The sequence below is a fragment of the Panthera tigris genome, chromosome C2, assembly GCF_018350195.1.
Source record: "Panthera tigris isolate Pti1 chromosome C2, P.tigris_Pti1_mat1.1, whole genome shotgun sequence".
NCBI classification, from domain to species: domain Eukaryota; kingdom Metazoa; phylum Chordata; class Mammalia; order Carnivora; family Felidae; genus Panthera; species Panthera tigris.
The window spans coordinates 3,078,213-3,098,048 of NC_056668.1; the positions used below are offsets into that span (position 1 = coordinate 3,078,213).

Genomic DNA, 19,836 nt, shown 5'->3' on the forward strand with positions numbered 1-19,836 from the left:
ATTTTACCTTAATCACCTCTGTAAAGGCCCCATCACCGAATACAGTCACAGTCTGAGCGCCTGGGGGTCAAGCCTTCAATACATGAGTTTCAGAGGGACGCAGCTCAGTCCATTACAGCCGCGACCGTATCTTGCAGCCCAGGACTCTGACCACTAGACCTGCCACTCTAGCCCCAGTTCAGGCTCCTCATTTCTCACCAACACAACGGCCCCTCTAACTTCAGCTCTGGTCTTATTACCCTCAAATCCAAGCAGGATTCTAATGTCACTCCAAGAGTCTCATCCCCTAAAGAGTAAGTTAAGAAACTGCGGATGTAATTAAGGCCGCAGACCCGAAACTAGGGGAAGTATCCTGGATCATCCAGCTGGGCCCAGCCTAGTACCTGGAGCCCTTAAAAGCAGAGATTTCTCTGGCTAGAGGCAGAGGAGGAGAGATCAAAGCATGAGAGAGACTCAAACGGCTGTCCCTGAAGGGCACCAGGAGGCAAGGAACGCAGGCAGTCTCTGGAGACAGACAGCAAGCTAGGAAAGAGGAAACCCGCCCTAAGACCGCTTGGACCTGAATCCTACCAACACCCTGAATGAGCCTGCAAACCACTCTTTCCTGGAGTCTCCATAAAGCCCACCTGGCTGACCCCTGGATTTCAGCCTTGCCGGGGCCACCGGACTTTTGAACTACAGAACTGTGAGATAGTAAGCTGGCGGGTGAAGCCATTTACTTTGCAATGGTTTGTTGCAGCAATGATAGGAAACACCGTCATCTGTACGGCACAGTGACCTTTCTAAAGTACAAATATGTTCATAGCTCTCCTGTTTAAAATCCTCAATGGGGGCACCTGGGTGGCTCGGTGGCTTAAGCATGTGACTTCGGCTCAGGTCATAGTCTCACCATTTGTAAACTTGAACCTTGCATCAGGCTCTCTGCTGTCAGCGAGGAGCCCGCTTCGGATCTTCTGTCTCCCTCTCTCTGCCCCTCGGGCTGTCTCTCTCTCAAAAATAAATACTTGAAAATAATAAATAAATAAATAATCCTCAACGGACCACCTAAACAGCAGTTCTCAAATTGTACGCAAAGGAAACCCAGGGCTCGGTGCAACTGCATTTGGGGTACACAAGCATCTGATTCTCGTATCTTCACATGCACCCCACTCTCAAATGTGTTCTTATCAAATATGAACACGCTGGAGACCCCCAAAACGTTAAGCATTTCTGCCACAGTTAACTCATTTTTGCACAGTCCCCATCTGGGAATAAAACTTGTATTACTTCATCTGTTTAATTATGTAAGCTCTAATATTGAAAAAAAATAAAAATAAAAATAAAAATAAATAATAATTATGTAAGCTCTGGGGCGCCCGGGGGGCTCAGTCAGTTAACCATCCACCTTCCGCTCAGGTTCCTGGATTCAAGCCCCATATCCGGCTCTGTGCTGACAGCTGAGCCTGGAGCCTGTTTCGGATTCTGTGTGTCTCTCTCTCTGACCCTCCCCCATTCATGCTGTGTCTCTCTCTGTCTCAAAAATAAATAAACGTTAAAAAAAAAAAAAAGACCAAGTTTAAAAAATAAAATAAAATAAATAAGCGCTAAAAAAGAAAAAAATATATGAAAGCTCTGAGATTGCCAAACAGTGCATTTGCCCCAGATACAAAAAGGCGCATGCAGGAGGCTCTTTGTGGCAGGCCGGCGCTAGCAAAAGACAGAGCCTGCAAACAACCCACAAGTCCATTGTCAACAGGTTGATAGAGCGAGTCACCATCCACACAGTGGAGCTCCCAGCAGCTGCAAAAGCAGTGAGGACTATGCCCACGTGTTCCTACTGAGCGATCTCCCAGGATGGTTGGTTAGTGAAAAAAGACAAGGTGGAGAAAAGCGTGGATATGGAAGGAGGGACCACAAATATACATACGCATCTTCTTGTATTAGAAAAGAATGACCAAACAAAACTGGAAACGTCTGGCTCCGCGGGAGGGACCCAGCGTCCCTAGGTCTGAGGCCTGGCGCTCGGGGACAGCGAGGCTGGGCCCCCGTCCCCGCGTTGCCTGGTGCCGCATCCCTCCGCGGTCTCCAGGACTTCGGCGAGCTCTCGTCCCCCACCCCACCGCCCTCCCACGGGCGCCCGGTCCTCTGCGCACCCTCCCGGCTCTCCCCGGGCCAGGCCCCAGCGCGGCGCCCCTCCAGCTCCATCCCCGCCAGCGAGGGCGGGAGAGGAGGGGTCGTCACCGAGGGCAAAGTGCGGGCAGGGAGCGCGCCTACACTTCCCGGGCTCAGCGGAACCCGCCCACGCGGTCAGGCACGCCCCGGCCCCGGCCCCGCGGCCTTCTCTCCGGCCGCCGCCAGCGCGCTCGGCTTCCCGGGGCCGGGGGACCGAGGGGCCGAGCGCGAGGAGAGCGAGGGGTAGGGGCGACGGGCCTCGGACGGGGAAGGGGGCGACAGCGAAGAGCGCGGGCTCCCCGGCAAAGGGGACGCGGGGCCCACCGCGCGAGGAGCGCGGGCACCATCAGGGGGCGCCGGCGGGCGGCGCGCGGGCTCCCGGGGCCGAGGGGGCGGTGCCTCCCTCGCGCCAAGCCCCGCCCACGCGCAGGCAACGGCTCGCCCGATTGGGCAGCGCCGCCACGCCGTAGGGGCGGGGCGAGCGTCGTCGCGTCCGGGTGACGTCTCCCGCGGGCGTCGGGCAGGGTCGGCGGCGTCGGCAGCAGTGGCGGCGGCGGCGGCGGGTGGGAAATGGCGGAGTACTTGGCCTCCATCTTCGGCACCGAGAAAGACAAGTGAGTGAGAGGCGCCCGCCGGGGCTCCGGGCCGGGAAGGCCGGCGGGGCGCGCGCGGACGCGGCGGCGGGGCGCAGGCGGCGGCTGGAGGCCCGGGCGGGCAGGCGGGGGGAGGGGCGCGGCGGCCCTTCCGGCCTCCGGAGCCGCGCGCCGCCGCCTCGTGGGCGCTGGGGCGGGCGATGGGCGCCCCGGCGGGCGGCGGGCTTCCGCTCGGGTGGCGCGGCCTCCCTCGCCTGGGGCTGCTGGGCGGCCCGCGGGCCGTCCCGTCTGTTGGCGACCCGGACCCCGCGCCCCCCGCCTCTTGGAGCCGTCTTGAGTTGTGCTGAAGTTGTCAACGTTTTAGCCTATTTCCTCTACTTCAGCCTTTAATGTGGTGTCGGGCAAGTAGCCTAAAGCCCGCCCGTATTAAATCGTTAGATAACTTCGGGTCCCGAGTGTTGGGGTTGCACCCACTTAAAAAGCCTCTCGGCGTGTTTAAGCGACCGATCGGGCGGGTCGTGAGGACATTGGATTCGAAGAACTGTTACGACGAACTGGGTTATCATAAACGACAGCATAACCTGATTTTAACGTACTCGGAGATGTAATTCCAATATAAAAAACGTGGGGTCCCCCACCCCCCTTTTCACAGTTGCATGCCTTCCCTACCCAGTTGTTACGTTAAAAGCAAAAAAATTTAATTTTGATTTCGATTGCCCCCTTGGGACGTTTTCATTCCCAGTGCGTTGACTGAAGGTGAGAGTAAAGGGAAATGCCTTTCATTTAGGAGGATAATTCTTACTTTGAGAACCTAAAGATTGAGCTCTGGCTTAATCTACTTTTTGGATAAGTAGTTACCATGTTAGGATTCTTTTGGCCTGTACAGGCTTATGTTAGTATGCATTCTTAATGATAAATCCGAGTTTGGCATAGATAATGTTTTAATACCACTTTTTCAAACACTGTATTTATTTATTTTTTTTAAAGATTTTGTTTTTAAGTAATCTCTACACCCAACGTGGGGCTCAGACTCACAACCCCAAGATCCAGAGTCCAACGCTCCACTGACTCAGCCAGCCAGGCGCCCCTCAAACGCTGTTTAAATCGTTTCTGTTTTCCAGGATGAGGTCCATCTTGTAAAACGTGTTGTTTAGAAGAGGGGGTTATATTTTTTAATAGCAAAACTGTAAGACAATCATCAGTCATTGTCACTCCGGAAACATTTCTTTGAGTGTCAACCCTAAAATCTGTATCTGTCGACTTAAAGATGAATAAAATTTGGATCTTGTTGCCAAGGAACTTGAGGGGAAGGGGTTGCTTGTCATTCAAAGGGTAAAATTAACGTAAATGCTCTGAAATTTCTTAAGTGCTGTGGAAGAGGCAGGCTGCCCGAATGCTTTGGGCTCACAGAGGAGGCACCTTGGGGAACTTTGCCTGTAAGCACGATCCCAAATGAATGGGCCAGCTTCGCTGGAAACAGCCTTCTCCCAGTGTAGGCCAGGAAAACGCATCGTTAGTTTCATTCTCAAGCTTAGAAATGTGGGCCATGACTTCTGTTCCATGAAGTTTTTATTCCTTATTCTTGTATAAAGCTGTATTGGGTGGGGTTTCCATTGTACTCTACAAAACTTTTAGTTTAGAGGTTTATTCCAATAGGTTTTTATATTCCTGCTCTAAATAGCCACATTTCAGCCTTTGAGAGCTGCATCATAAAAGGTGTGCATGGCTTTAATTCAGCAAACTTGATTATTTGATCTAGGTTACTCATAGGCTCATTTCAGGCAGACTTGTGAGGTTTTAGTTTCCAGGAGACCATATCAACTCCTCAAAAATGAAGACGATGATTCCTGCTAACTTTTTTTTTCCCTCAAGCTAGAAGTGAAATGTAGGTGTGTGCCAATTAAAAAACTTTAGCTAGTTGTACATTTGAAGTTTTGGACGTTTTCTAAATCCAAGCAAAGGTTAGTCTTCTAATATCTTTTCTGTGATAGTAAATCACACTTTTTGTTTTCTGTCTTGTTATTTCAGTAGTTTAAGGAGATCACTGAAAGTTTATCACTAGGAAAGTTTTGACTGATTAGTACTAAACTCTAATTGAGTGGTATGAAACGAAAGCCATCTCTGAAGGTACGAGAACAAAGATTATTTTCGTTATATAGAAGAGTTGGGTATTGTTTGGGCAGGGTTTTACCCATTCTGAGGCATTCTTGAAACGAGCTCTTCATTTGGGTGACTTTCTGAAGATGGAAGTCATATATTCAAGTCAGATCATATAAAGTGAGGCCTGTAAGATAAATTTGCAAATATGTGTAGTGATCATTTTCCTCCCCCGATAAATTCAGAGTTTACCATTTGTATTGCTACCTGAACTGCCAGTGGCCAATCGATCTTTGCGAACTATCAAATTTTGTTGAAGCCCTTTGATTCTAACTCTGGATTGGCTGTCTGAACTTGCTAAAAAAAATTGAATCTGCAGGGTAACCCTCCCACCTCTGCAGCTCTAAATCTGAATGGGCCCCATCAAGTAAGATTTCATACTTCATCACAAATCTAAGCCACCTGACGTTGCTGTCACGATGGCTGGATTGCTAGTTTGATTTGATCTGGATCAAACTGGATCATCCAACTATTTGAACAGTAGTTAAGGGAGGACTTTGCGATAGGGACAGAAGGTGGCCTTATGTGGGAACACACCGCTGAGTTCCCCAAGAGCTTGTTTTCGGTGCATTGAAACCAGGAGACTGCCTTACTTCAGACCTGTGTTTGGAAATTTCGTGGTGGTCTGGTGTCATGGACAAAAGAGCATGGTCTTTGTTTTCTGTTTTGCTTAGATAACGATTGTGCTTAAGGAGCACTGTGTATGAAGCACGCACGCACGCACGGTATCTGACTCTTGGAACAATGCCAGCTTGGCATTTTCCTCATTTTACAGGTGGCTCCTGGGACCGGGAGAGGTGGGGTAACTTGCCCAAGCCCAGGTAGCTAGTGGCAGAGTCAGATCTTAAGTCTCACTGGGCTATACTGGTGTCCTCAGGAGAGAATTTCATCGCGGAACACTAAGAAACAGATCTGTTTTAAGTTAAATTTAGTTTTACACTAGATACTCCATTTAAGAAAAAACGGGAGAGCGGAGAACATAATGGGAAGTGGAGTGGATTTGGATGAGGGGGACCTGGGTGGAACTGAAGCCCTTCCTTGAAAGAGGGGCATGCTTGTCAGGCGGCAGGTTGAAGCTTAGTAGTCCTGAAGTACTACCAGGAAGGGGAGGTACCTGCTACCAAAGAAAACCACACGGCTGTGTTCTTGTGATGCGGAAGAAAAGTAGTTTGGGAGCGTATGTCGCGGTGTTGATGTAGTTCCATTTGTCTGATCTGCCCAGCAAAATAATCCGCTTTTGTTTTCCCTTACAGAGTCAACTGTTCATTTTATTTCAAAATTGGAGCATGTCGTCATGGAGACAGATGCTCTCGGTTGCACAATAAACCGACCTTTAGCCAGGTTTGTTTGTTTCTTCTTTCTTTTTTCCGTTTTCATGTAAATTATCAGAACTTGAATACTTTACAGAGGCAGTTAATAATCTCCGTGTATCACCTAGAGTTTTTTTTTCTCCAGTAGTTTCATTCTCTGTGTTCATAACTGAGTGTGTTCTTTTGTTTCAATGAGAGTGAGGCAGGGGAACCACCCCCAGGGGGAGGTCTACGAGCACAGGTCCCTCCTCTTACCGTTAGAGAAGCTTTGTACAAAGAAGTGAGTGATGTTTGCTGCCTCACCCCCTCTCTGCCCCTCTAATAGACACGGGTCCAGAGGGGGCGGCCATGCCGGCTTGGAGTCAGCTTGTTTCCCGGCACCAGGAGATGCAAAGTGGGTTTTCTGCTCTTTGCTCCCTCCAGGCAGCGGAGATGGCCAGAGCCACCTACAGGATGCACTGGCACAGTTCTCAGCAGGCCCGTCTTGCCGCATATGCTCAGGGTTCTCCAGGAGTCCTGAGTGTGCCCCCTCTGTTAGACCCCTGGCCCCGGGGTTAGCCATGACACTGTGTCATAGACACATTAAAAATGAAACTTACGTTAGAAGATGGGTGTTTACCTTCAGCTATTTGTAGCCAGTCTGTTCGGTTAGTTAAGGGGCACCTGTTACCTTGGGCTTAGGTCCACCATGAGTTCAGATCAGTCAGAAATTATGATTTTTGGAGTTGTTTTGTTTTCACTGAGGAACAGGCAAGGGTTTGCACCCTACAAGTGATCACTGATGAATTAAAGGGAGAAAGCACCTGTCGTAAGAACAGAAAACTTCCACCGTGTTTATCTGAACATGTGGAATTTGAAAAACTGTAGTCTTTCCGGACCGAGGGCTTTTGAGGTCCTTCGAACTGACCACAAAGTCTGAGTAAGCATCCTCTAAGTATTTAGGAAAATCAGCCAATTGCTGTAAGAGTCGTTAGTATTTTCTAATTTAAGCCTGTAGAAAACCCCATAATTTAATGTGTTTTTAGAAGGGAGGTGATGGCTTCCTCTCACCCATTATTCCACTGATACAGCATGGTCAGTTTAACAAGAATCTGTCTTAATAACTTACAAACATGTCTCTTTTTCAAATTTCAGAATATTGGAGAACTTGCTTTAAATATTCTGTTTAGTGCAGTTTGGGGGGGGGGGGGGGGTTGGTTGGTTGGTTGGTTTGGGTTTTTTTGTTTTGCTTTTTGACCAGCAGGCAGAAGTTTATTAGATCAGAAAAGAAGAATAGTAGGAAAACTGTCTTTACAGAGAAGGGGACACTCGAAAGTGAAGGCCCCCTACTGCATTTAGATGAACTAAATCTCCTCAACTAAGCCAGTGGTCATAGATTGGGCAATAACCAAACGTCTTAAGTGTCCACTGAGTTTTTTTATTTTAGAGGGTTCCTTATAGATGTACCAAGTATGGGGCTGAGAGACGTTACCCCACTACAAAGTTTTCTCTAAGTTATCCAGGGACACTTGGCTCATTTTCTTTCTGAAGCATTGATGACCTCAGAATGTTAACATGAAGTGAATTTGAGCACCGTACGTCAGAAAGAGGCAACGATTCCATTAACATTCAGTGGGGTCGGTCGTGTGTATTAACTTGAGCATCTTGTTTCGATTTGCTTGGTTGGTTGGTCGGTCTTAGGTGATCCTGACCTCCCCTGATTTTAATGGAACTGCATTGCCCCCTTTGAGTTCTCTTTCACTAAACAGCCACTGCCAGCCAGATGACCTGAGTGAGACCGAAAATGAATTTCTTGTTGAGTATTTGGGCTCAGTATAGCTTTCTGTCAGAGTTGGAAACTGAGTCGGGACAGCTTTGGGAACTATCCAAGGCCAAGACCTGCTGGCTTGGGGAAGATACCAGGCCCTGAGAGGAGGGTCTGCGTGTGTTCGTATGTGTGGTCTGGCTATCGGATGTTTCTCCCATATGGGTTCCCCCCCAGCAGGCCCTTTGGAAGCACCCACACAGCTGCTTCCTTTCAGTGTAGCTAGACATGAACTGGCGGGTTTGTAAAACCACTCACAAAACTGCTTTGGACCTATGTTGTTTTGAGACTGAACATTTAGTTTTCTAAATCCTGCAGTGTATTGGTTCAGCTTGTAAAGCTCAGTGTGGGTTTCTTTTTAAGCTTCTTGCAGTGATGTGGACGTTAAGATTCATGTAATATATTAGCCTACTAACTTAAACATGGTTTGTTTTTTCAGACAACTTGATTTTAAGAAGAACGGTACAATGTAAGGTTTCAAGTCTGCCTGATCCAGTTTAAAGCACAAGGGCTAAAAGGATTTTTTTCCCTTAAAGGAAGGATCGGAAAAGAACAAACGTTTAAGCTATTGTATTATGTAAACAGAGGTCCCACCGAGCAAACCTAAACGTGTGCTAGGTGACCGTGACAGTCAGGAAACCCCTGTGGTGCGCCTGTTTCCCGGGAGACCAGACAGCTTGATGGACTGCATACAGTTGACTTACGCGTTTGGTTTAAAAACGATAATAACTTTGTGTGGGGAATGTGATCCTGTGAATTTTTCCACACCTCGGTGTCTGCCAGCTTAAAGTATGAGAAGATGTTCACGTTCTGTTACGTGTTTTGCATCCCAGCACTTTAATAACGTGGGGCTACTGAAAATAACCAGTATCGTTCCTTGTTGGTCGCTGGCTGACGTGACCCACGTCACCGCTCAAACTCTGTTTCCATAATATGATGGTTTGGGTGTGCTCTTCCGAGGACAGGCGTCTGGCTTGTGGGAAGCAAACAAGGTTGAGCCATTTGCAAACAGGTTGTCTCTTTGCAATTGTCTGATACATGCACAGCAGCCAGTAGAATTCCCCTTTTTATTTTTTTTTCCCCGCAGACCATCTTGATTCAAAACATCTATCGTAATCCCCAAAACAGTGCACAGACGGCTGACGGCTCACACTGTAAGTCCCACAGTTGGAGAAATTTTTTTAAAACAATGGTGTTAAAGAGCCCACTCTTAATTGAGACAAATAATGTTGGCTTCTGAGCTGCTGACATAGGGCTGTTGCAAACAGGACAAGGTGATGGAGGTCCTTGGCGCCCACGGCAAGAACCTGGTACTTAGCCACGTTCAGGAGGCTGGCCTAGGCGAGGCCGCTGGGGAGGCCTCCTCCCTCGGTTGACGTTTGTTAACGAGAGGGAGGGGGTCTGCCCATGTGACGTTTGCAAGTTAACCAGCCAATCACTGGTCTTTACAGTGACTGAACCCCCGGCATTTATTAAGTTCTTTCTGTAAAATTAAAAAGCTTAGGCGTATTTAGGAATCAATAAGGTAAGTTGCCCAATAAGTGTGGGTTTTATTTCACCATGACGATTTTTCCTCTAGGAAGTGGAGATCTCATGATATGTAATTATTGTATTTCTCTACCGCTGTGGCTTTTGTCGTCGGCTCACGCACGCGCTTCCTCAGTTCGTTACGTTCTTCTGGAACGTCTGAGCCCCCTTTGGCAGAAACCTGCCAGGTTGCCTGCACTCTTGGCTGGAACTTTGGGACGGAGAATCTTCGCGTTCCGCGAGCAGAAATACAATATCAGCATATCACGGGATCTCTGTCACGTCGCAGTGTTAGGGTGCTCCGAGACAGCCACCAGCTAAGAACGCGTCTCTGCTTCGAAAGGAAATAACTTGCTCTTTTTGCAGCACTGAGTCTTGACCGAAGCGATCGCCACAGGAAACCGGTGAAGTGTTTAAATTTAATTTTCCATAATATAAAGTTGTTGCGTTTTGTATTTCAGACCATTGCCCTCTTGAACATTTACCGTAACCCTCAAAACTCTTCCCAGTCTGCTGACGGTTTGCGCTGTAAGTTCATACAAGTTCCTTCCCTGGTTCCCTGGGCTTGCGTGTCAGAGCTCAGTGTCCACTCCACCTGGTCTGCCGCTGTAGGGTCAAGGACGGCCTTTCGCTAGACGTGTCGAGAGCTTTTGTCCCCCCACCCCCCTGGCCCCACGGATACCTCTGAGACGTGAACTCCTGCCCGCTGCCTCGCAAGAGAAGCAGTGACCGGAAAGGACGCCCTCCCGGCACCATAGCTGGGGGCTGCTGCTCTCCCTTTACCTAGACCGTCGTCCTCGGGGGGACACACTCGCAGTTAAGCGTGCAGTTATGTCCTTCCCCTCTCGAGAGCAGCAGCATCAGAGTTTCTCTCGCCTAAAAGAACCCAGATTGTTTGGAAATTACTTTTCAGGTTTCATTTCTTACTAGACTTCTTAAACTCTCATTCGGGAGATCATGCTTTAGTGGAGAGCATGGTTCGGAGAGTATTTCCCGAGTGGGGTCCCTCCGAGTCGCACGGACTCCGGAGTCCGCCCCAACCCCAGCCCCAGCCCCAGCCCCAGCCCCAGCCCCAGCCTCAGCCCCAGCCCCAGCCCCAGCCCCATGCCAACTCAGTCGTTAATCAGATACTTTACGTAGCTGTCTCCAACCTCAGGAGTTAGTGTACCACATTTGGAAGATGAAAGGTGTGCTTGGTGGGGAAATAGGTCTGAACGGGGCATTTTGTAGACATTACGATTTCTTCCTGTACTGGGAAACATTAAAGTTAACTTCACGAACGTTGTATTTACTGAGGGGTAGTCTTTCAAGAACACGATACATAGCAGTACCCCTGGGAATTTCAGAAAGCTAAAGCGTATATTTTCTGGCCATTGGGCTGTGGAATCAATTCAGTCATCCGTAGATAAATTGAAACATATCCTAGACTCCTGTTAAAATCAAGGGGTCCGACCCCGACGCCTTGCCATTCGTTCACCAGGTGGTTTTAGAGCTACAGGTCAGTAGGGGGCGCTGTGTACATGTAACCCCTGCATAGCCACAGGCCTCAGGCAAATCCCCCTCTGGCCCGGGGCCCCTCAGTGTACAGGGCGGTCCACAGAGCGGAGCGGGCCCCGCAGCACCCCCTCCCCCTCGGGCCGGCCCCAGATGGGGAGGCCTCGCCTCTGCGCGCCTGTGGGTGCACAGTGCACGCGCCCGGGGAGGGGGCTCGTGAGGCTCTCCTGCCCACACGCTGTGCTTCCCGGTGCCGTGCTGACCCGGTAGCAGATCGTGTGTTTCCCTGAATCTGCCGGTGGCGGGATTTGCTTGGTAGCCCTTGTTTCAAAATACTTGGTTTTGCTTTGTTTTTTAAAGAACTCAGATGAGCAGGCGGAGGGAAATGCTTATATATACGGACTTACTAGTTTTTGTAAGAACCCTGCCCTGGGGTAAAAGGGATGGGAAGCTGACGGTTGAGTAACAGCAGTTAATCACTCTTTGCCCTGACTCCGTACTTGGGCACTGCGGGTGGGGGAGAGGGGGGCGGGGGGCTTCGCTGACAAAACAGTGTCATAGTATTCTTCGTGTCTTTATCTGCGATCCACAGTACTCTTGTTTTGCGTATGCTACCCAAGGTTTAGCTGCACCAGATATTCCCGTCATGGGGCCCACATTCTACAAATGAAGTGAAATTCTGATTCTTCGATTTAGGAAGAAAATCAGTTTAAGCTGATGAACCTGCCGCAGAGCCTCCGAGTAAATTTCATCCAGCCAGGTTCATCCGGGTCCTAGATTCACAACCCTTGTTAGCATACCCTTCCATCTGTAGAAGTACAGATCCCAGTTTAGGAGTGCTTCCGTAAGAAAACTGGTATTTGGGGGACACATTAGTTAAAATATATTGAGTCGTGGGGATGACTCTTCAGGTGACCAATTTCTTAATTGGTCATCTCTGTTCTTCTAGTCATTTGGTTGACTGAAAAAATTTGAAGCAGAGTATAGAAGATAAAGTATGCCCATTATCAAGCATTGTCCAGTCGGACTTCCCAGGAGTTATTAAAATAAATGCTGTTCTATAGTAAGAGACTAACAGTAATTTAACCAGCACTGAGTCTCAACACTGCTGGCACTTAACAGCGTGCAAATACCTTTTCTCATTTTTTTCCAACGTGGAGAGGGGAATGTAAACATTAAAATCTGCCCTTTGGAATGGCCTTCTCTTCTCCTGACTAGTTGTTCTGTTGTTTACAACCTGATTTCAACTCAGGGAAGGACGTTAAGTTCACGATAGCCACCTAGAGGAGTAGTTGTCGCCCGGTGCATTTGCTCACTTTGGGCTTCTAAAGCAAGCTGGGTTCCTGAAATTCAAAAATAACTAAAAGGCAGGAATTCGCCCCTCCCCCGTGAATGAGAAAAATTGAAGCCATTCTCAGAATCAAAAGACTCAAGTGCTTGGCCTTACAGATCAGGTTTTCCTGGGCCCTAGGAGACTGCTCCAAGGCGTAGCCTGGGCCCCCTGGCCTTCAGTGGGTGTGGCAGGTGAGGCCGCCAGTCCAAGGAGTGTGGCCTTGGAAGGTGACGACCGAAGGTTAAACTGGCCCAGCTTTGAAGCCACTCGCCTCTGTAGGCTGCCCCCATCTAGCTGTGTGCAACATTGGTTTAACTGACATGCCCGCTTTGTGATTTCTCAGATTTAGGGCAAGAGAATTCTAGAATCTGAACGGTAAAATTTTGTAGAGAGAATGATTTGGGGGATAGAATGTAAATTCGAAAAATCTACCCACACAATGGACATGATTTTGCTTAGTGCATGTGAATTATGAAGAATAAACTTGAAAATAGTCCTGGAATATAAAACAAGAATGCTTTCTTCAACAAAGCATTGTAACCATCCCTCTATCCAGAGGCATTCGAGGTACTGTGATTGAACTTGGTAATTATCTTACTGAGTATTTACGGTCATTTGGGTTTTAATCGCATCAGAAAGAATTCGGTAATAGTGTGTGGCTGATACTCTGTAGAAGAAATTAGTCAGGAACATGAGCCCTTAATCACTTAATCCTGATTTCTACTGTTACTTTAACGTAACGAAGAGGAAGAACATACCAGTGTGATTCCTTGGCCGCTATTTTAAACCGTAAAAGGAAGAAGACTTTCATTTAGAAGTATGTTGAGAGTAAACGATTTCCTTACATTTTCTGAAAGTGTGGCCCTTTGATGCTGATTAAAACTTGTCATTTTCATAGCCAGAATGGAGATGGTCATAAGGGGGCACTTAAAGACCTCAGCACACTTTAAAATTGTAACCACTGGCTGTCACGCCGCACCTCCGTGCTCCGGGAGAGTGCAGCTGTCGCGGCTCCTCTAGATAACTAACGTGTCACGGTGGCAGTTGGGGTGAACGCAGAGCCCTGCGGGCGGGGGCCCCGCTCTAACCAGCAAGGTGTCTGTCGTCCGCAGGCGCGGTGAGTGACGTGGAGATGCAGGAGCACTACGATGAGTTTTTTGAGGTGAGCGACTGGCACTTGGGGGGGGGGGGGCGCGTCTCCCGTGGGTCGGGACCCTCAAGCCGCCGTCCTCCTCTCCCCGCAGGAGGTTTTCACAGAAATGGAGGAGAAGTACGGCGAGGTGGAGGAGATGAACGTCTGTGACAACCTGGGAGACCACCTCGTCGGGAACGTGTACGTCAAGGTAGGAAGGGTGTGCCCCGTGGGCGTGCTCCCTCCCGACTGGCCGGAGGAGGAGGCTGGGGCCTTGGGATCTTAGCGGGAACTGGAACTGGAGTGCGCCGGCAGGCCTGCCCGGGCGCGGCAGCCGCCCACCCTTCAGGGTTGGGATCTTCGGAGGCTGCTGCTGACGGGCTGTCTAGACGCGGGAGAAGTCAGTCGATTTATACCTGTGGTTCTCTCCGCCCCCCCGCCCTTTTTTTTTTTTTTTTTTAACTTCCCGGTCTAAACAAATCCTTGCGAATCCTTGCGTTTGCTCTTGTTAACCAACTGGGTTTGAAAACCAAGGCAGCGTTGGTACGATCTCGGATCATCGCGAAATTAAGTGATCCAGTTGCAAGTAAAGGACGATCTGTGTTTGACGTGATCTAAAACGTCCTTCCCCCTCATTTGAGCCACGTGAACGCGCATCCGTGGCTCGGTAGCCGGAGACCTTCCCGTCGGGTGGGGGCGGCAAGCCCTTTCGATCTGTCTTTCCAGTTCCGCCGCGAAGAAGACGCGGAGAAGGCCGTGATCGACTTGAACAACCGTTGGTTTAACGGGCAGCCGATCCACGCCGAGCTGTCCCCGGTGACCGACTTCAGAGAGGCGTGCTGCCGCCAGTACGAGATGGGGTAGGTGACGGGGGGCCCGCGGGGGCCGGGACGGCGGGGGCGTGGGGTGGGGGGCGGCCCGCGGCATGGCGGCCTCGTCTCCCCCGCAGGGAGTGCACGCGGGGCGGCTTCTGCAACTTCATGCACCTGAAGCCCATCTCCAGAGAGCTGCGGCGGGAGCTGTACGGGCGCCGGCGCAAGAAGTGAGTACTGCGGCGGGCTGGCTGCCGCTGGCGGCGCCGTCCGTTCTCGCGAAGCGTTTCCCGAGGAGAGCTCGGCCCGGGTGTGAAGGTCACCGTTGAGGACGTAGTGTGTGTCTTAAGGTCTGAGGACGTGCCCTTAAAAGGATGTCCCGCCCGCACAGTCCCGAAGTGAGGGAACGGGTGAGTGGGGAACCCTCGAAATTGGGTTCGTGTGCGCAGCGTCTTTTGCCCGCAGGTGGAGTGACTTCCTTTACGTACTGCGGCTGTCCGTGGGTTTGGGCAGGTTTCTTTGGTTTGCTTGCGGCCACGGACAGAAGGGGGAGCACGGTCCTGCCCGCTCCCGGTGTTTTGAGTGCAGACCGTGCTGTCCCGGCACAGAGAGAAACCCAAGGCGTCGGGAGACCGTCCCTTTCCCTGCTCGGATGGAGTTCTGACCCGGGGGGTTCTCACCCGTCCCCTGGTAAACACGTGCCCGGAGGTGCAGACGTTAGTGATTCCGTCTCATTGTCGACAAGAAGCATCGGGCACAGGAGGAGGGCGGTGCGTGTCCGGGCCGCCGCGGCAGGAGACCGTCCCCAAGCCCCTGAGCCGGCGCTCTGGAAGCACGGGACACGGAGGACGTTGTGCCCGTTTCCCTGACACGGGGCGTGTCTACACGGGGCGTGCGGTGTGGCGGGCGCGACGGTCCTCCTTGATTGTGCCGTCCGTTCCGCGGGGTCCGCCCAGAAGCGTCCGCCCGCGTGGGGGCTTTGTTGTGTGCTTTGCTTTGGATGCCACAGCTTTGTTTCTCTTCCTTGGTTGCAGGCATAGATCGAGGTCCCGGTCTCGGGAGCGTCGCTCTCGGTCTAGAGACCGCGGTCGCGGCGGCGGCGGTGGCGGCGGCGGCGGCGGTGGGGGACGGGAGCGTGACAGGAGGCGGTCGAGAGACCGTGAAAGATCGGGGCGATTCTGAGCCACGCCGTTTTTACCGTATGTCTGCTAGGCAGTGTTGTAGTTGATTGACCAAACCAGTTCATAACGGGAATTTTTTTTAAAAAACAACAAAAAAACACAAAGATGGGTTTCTGAATAAAATTTGTAGTGATACAGTACTCGGTGTAGTCATTTCTCGCGGGCCGCCTCGGTCTCCTCCTTTGCAGCACTCGCCGTCCGTCCTTGGGGGGAGGGTCTTGGGTAATAGACAGAACCACAGTGTTAAACTCACAGGGTGTGAGATGAAGCGCCCCGTCCGTTAAAGGAAAGAAAATTCACGCGAGCAACGGTCGTGCCCGTTCCCAGTGCCCGACGTGCAAGCGAGTAACGTGGCGTTTCTCCGCCGAGGCTGCCGGAGACCCTACTGCGGGGAACCCGGGGTCCGCGCCCTGGACTTCCCGCAGGGTCAGTGAGTGACACTTGGACGGGACGGTGGCCGCTCCGGCGTCCGTAGGAGAGAGGGCTTTCAATCCGGTGCCGCCAGTGGCCCCGTCCGTGTCCCGTTTCTCTCACCCAGGAATCTTCTAGTCTCATTCAAAGAGCCTCCGTGCTGTCCTGAAGCACAGGGCCTGTCCTGAAATGGGGCCTACACGTGGATGTGCCCAGAGCTGCGCATGAGCCGCCGGCCCCGTTCCCGTGTTCCACCCCAGCCACCTGCTCGTCACCAGCCTGCCAGAGTGGCTTGGGCACGGCCGCCCTCTGGTGCAGGGCTGCGCCCATGTCACTGTCCCTGAACTGTAGTCACGATGCCAGCCGGCCGCCCGCATGCTGCATTTGACGTTGAGCGCCATCCGCTTGGTCTGGGTCCACCCACGCTGTGTCCTCTGAGGAGGTCGCCTCTCTGGCGCACCGCAGCTTGCTTCTCAGTGACTGTCGCCACCCCTGGGCGCCCGCGCACTGGGCTGGGAACCCGGCAGGGAGTGCGGGATGGGCGGTGTGCACGTGTCCACCTGCTCGGTCCGCGTGCCGGTCCGTCCGCCTGCTTGGTCTCCAGTTGCTGGGAGTGGCAGTTCGGGGAGCGAGAGACCATCTCAGCCCTGCCCTTGGCCTAGGAGGAGACATCTTGCCACCGTGACGGCGCACGAGTATCGGAAGGAAATAGTTGACCAGCGTGGGCTTTTTTGTTTTGTTTTCCTTTTTCACGAAAGCCACTTTTTTTGTGATCAAATTTTTAACAGTGATTTTAATGATTAAACCCTAGTCTTGTTTAGGTTGGGTGTGAGTTTTCCTATTTTTTGCGTGGTAGTGAGCAGATGATTTGGGACGAATTCATGGCGGTTTTGAGTCGGCAATCCGGGAAGTCTTGTGTAAGTTCTCTCATTCTCCATCCTTCCAGGCATCGGTACCAGCACTATAGTTTTTCTGTCCAAATTTGGTCAATTTGTGAAGATTGTGGAGTAATTTCCACTGTATCTGAATGTGGAAAATTTTTACTTTGTATTTCTTAAATGTCAGAGACACTGCATGAGTGGGGAGGGACAGAGAGAGGGAGAGAGAAAATCCCAAGCAGGCTCCTGGCTGTCAGCACGGAGCCTGACGCGGGGCTTGATCTCATGACGTGTGATTTCGTGACCTGAGCCGAAATCAAGAGTCTGATGGTTAACCGAGCCACCAAGGTGCCCCTACTTTATAGTTCTTAACTGAGATTAGAATTCTCTTTTCCTGTGAAAGTGTCTATTAAAAACATACAGGAAAATCCCACCAAAGGAGCCTTTCAGTGTTGCCACTGACGTGAGAAAGATGAACTGACGGTGACCGGGAAGCCTGTACCTGTCCTTCCTCCGTGCCTGAGACTGGTCTGCAGTGGAGGGACATGGGGGGCTTCTGGTCCCGAACCCACCGGTTTGGGTGTGCTGGGGCCGCGGTGGGCCGGGGGCAGCCTGGCACAGAGGCCTGAGCAATCTCCCCGTGGCAGACCGCAGGTCCGTGGAGGTTTACGTGGGAAGAGTCATTGAATCCCTTGTGATTTGTGATGAGCCCGGGCCCAGCACAGCATCACGGAGATGTTTCTTGTCCTCAACGGTCGATGCCGGATCTTCAGGCTGAAGCCAGATGGGAAGCAAGAATGTAGGTGAGATAAGGTCTCACGAAAGGTGTCCACACCCCTAACTCGGCAGCTGATGGTCCTGGGGTCTGCTTGCTGTTTTGACACAGTGGGCTTAACAGACGAGGTGACTGTGCGCCCGTGTTACAGTAGATAAAAATCACTGTAAACATTTCTGACATTGGCGGCTGGGGGCAGCCGTGCCTGGTTAACTGGTGATGGTTCACTTTTCGTTTTCACACGATTCTTTGTTTTTTTGTTTTGTTTTAAGTTTATTTGAGAGAGAGAGAGTAGGGGAGGGGTAGTGAATCTCAAGCAGGCTCGGCACGGCAGAGCCCGACGCAGGCCTCGAACTCGCCAACTGTGAGACCGTGACCTGAGCCAAAGTCGGACGCTTGATCGACTGAGCCCCCCGGGCACCCCGAGAGTTCACTTCTTTTGAACGAGCTCTTATTGGAGAAATGATGGGTAACGTGGTAATTGAGGCAGCGTCCAAACTGAGTGATTAATTGTCCCTTTCTCACCTTCAGTTTGGGATTCCTTACAAAAAGGGGCTAAAACTCCTGAGTGAGTTCTAAAAATTGGAAAAAGTCTCGATTTACAGCACACAACAATGGTATTCAAGTTGGTTTCTAGAGCCTTTGCAGCGGACAGCCTCTCGCCTGGCTGGTGCCGGGCTGTTGCTTGGTGCGCAGCTGACCCTGGTGAGGCTTCCTCGGGTCCGGGGCCCCCCGCACGTGTGGCTCCCCCCCCCAAGAAACAAACCCGATCTGCGGTCTCCACTGCTGATCTGCCAGGCGGGACTTGGACCGTCATTTCACAAGAGAGCATTTTCATTTTTTATTATGGAAAATTTTAAACACGCAGAGAAGCCGAGACTGTCGTGAGGCCCCAGGTACTTTAACCGCATATGCCTTAAAGTCTGCGTCCCTGACGTGTGGACTTGGCCACACTCCAGTTTCCGGAAAGGACGGCCCTTGGATAAGCTCACCTCTGGACAAGTCCCCCGGGGCCTTGTTTCTCGTGTTTGCTCGGGCCTGGGGTTTGGCAGCCACGGGCTTGGCCAGCACCATCTGGGTGTGCGGGCCAACGTGAGCGAACCGGGATGGGTGCCTGGCACTGGGGAGACCGCTCTGGGCGGGAGGTAAATGGGCCAGGCTGGCCCGGTGGGAGCGGTGGGTGCTGTTCACAACGGGGAACGACGGATGGGCTGTGGAGTCAGGTGTGACCAGGCTCCTCCGGCCTCCGCCCCGCGTGGGTTCGCATCGGGCAGAGAGCGAGGCGGCAGCCTTGAGTTGGCCGTGAAGGACACCGCTCCCCCCAGAACACCCAAGTGTCTGATGCCCCGGTGACCGGATCTGGTGCGACTTCTTTTCCTTTTTTTTTCTTGTCACGTTTCTTGGGGATGGGCCGCAGGATGCGTACGGCAAAGCGCCAAAAACAAGGAGCACGTGCCAGCCAAGTGAGCTCCCCGCCAGCTCCCTGTCCCCCATGGGCCCTCACGCACAAAGCTCTTCTCTTCCTAGAGGAAACCGCTCTCGGTTTTGTCGTTAACGATCTCCGTAAGCTTCCTCAAACATTGCTGCTTTGCCAGTTTTAAAATTTTTCGTCAATGGAATCTTTATTTTTTTTTTTTTTTATGTTTATTTTTGAGAGAGAGACAGAGACAGAGCATGAGCAGGGGAGAGGCAGAGAGAGGGGGGGACCCAGAATCCGAAGCAGGCTCCAGGCTCCCAGCTGTCCGCGCAGAGCCCGACACGGGGCCCGAACTCACGGACCGCGAGATCATGACCTGAGCCCAAGTCGGACTCTTAGCTGACTGAGCCCCCAGGTGCCCCATGGACGGAATCTTTCTGTGTAACTTGTCCTGCCCCTGCTCGGCTCATGTGCAGCGTTCCGTGTGTTTGGGACACAGCCGACTTGCAATTTGCAGCTTCAGGTGTCACCGCGGCGAGAAAGGAATAAAGTGGGGGTACCTCCGCCCACTTTACTGGCTGGGAGAGCAGGAGGAGGAAGGAGGGCGGTGGGAACAGCGCCTCCGCGCAGAGGGAACGGTGGGGGCGGGTGCCCCCGTGGATGCTCCAGGGTCCCGTAGGCTGTAGGCTGTGCTGCTGAAACACGACCCTGACCTCTCGACTCGCCCTCCGCTCACCGTCAAGTCTATCTGATAAAGCTGCCTGGAGGACACAGGTTTGGGTTTTCAAGCCCAGAGAACCTGTAACACCACCTCCCGCCATGGTGTGACCTCGGCACGGTCCCAGGACACCCAGTCTCCAG

General features: G+C 51.7%; 1 protein-coding gene across 5 annotated transcripts; it reads left to right on the forward strand.

The window, feature by feature from the left end:
* Positions 1 to 2,633: 2,633 nt before the first annotated feature.
* U2AF1 (U2 small nuclear RNA auxiliary factor 1) lies at positions 2,634 to 15,634 on the forward strand. 5 transcript variants are annotated; one of them, XM_042999184.1, is made up of 8 exons: positions 2,634 to 2,765; positions 6,155 to 6,242; positions 9,103 to 9,169; positions 13,482 to 13,531; positions 13,614 to 13,712; positions 14,228 to 14,361; positions 14,451 to 14,543; positions 15,348 to 15,634. In XM_042999184.1, exons 1-8 carry the CDS (start codon positions 2,722 to 2,724, stop codon positions 15,493 to 15,495), a joined length of 723 nt encoding a protein of 240 aa, XP_042855118.1. In that variant the 5' UTR covers positions 2,634 to 2,721; the 3' UTR covers positions 15,496 to 15,634. The 5 variants fall into 5 exon arrangements, with proteins under 5 accessions (XP_042855118.1, XP_042855116.1, XP_042855117.1 ...); XM_042999182.1 differs by lacking the exon at positions 9,103 to 9,169 and adding an exon at positions 9,983 to 10,070; XM_042999183.1 differs by lacking the exon at positions 9,103 to 9,169 and adding an exon at positions 10,004 to 10,070.
* The last annotated feature ends 4,202 nt before the right edge of the window (positions 15,635 to 19,836 follow it).

Coding starts and splice junctions, on each gene's coding strand:
- U2AF1 (XM_042999182.1), top strand. CDS start 2,722: ATGGCGGAGTACTTGGCCTCCATCTTCGGCACCGAGAAAGACAA. Junction 2,766..6,154: donor TTCGGCACCGAGAAAGACAA/GTGAGTGAGAGG, acceptor TTTCCCTTACAG/AGTCAACTGTTCATTTTATT. Junction 6,243..9,982: donor ATAAACCGACCTTTAGCCAG/GTTTGTTTGTTT, acceptor CATAATATAAAG/TTGTTGCGTTTTGTATTTCA.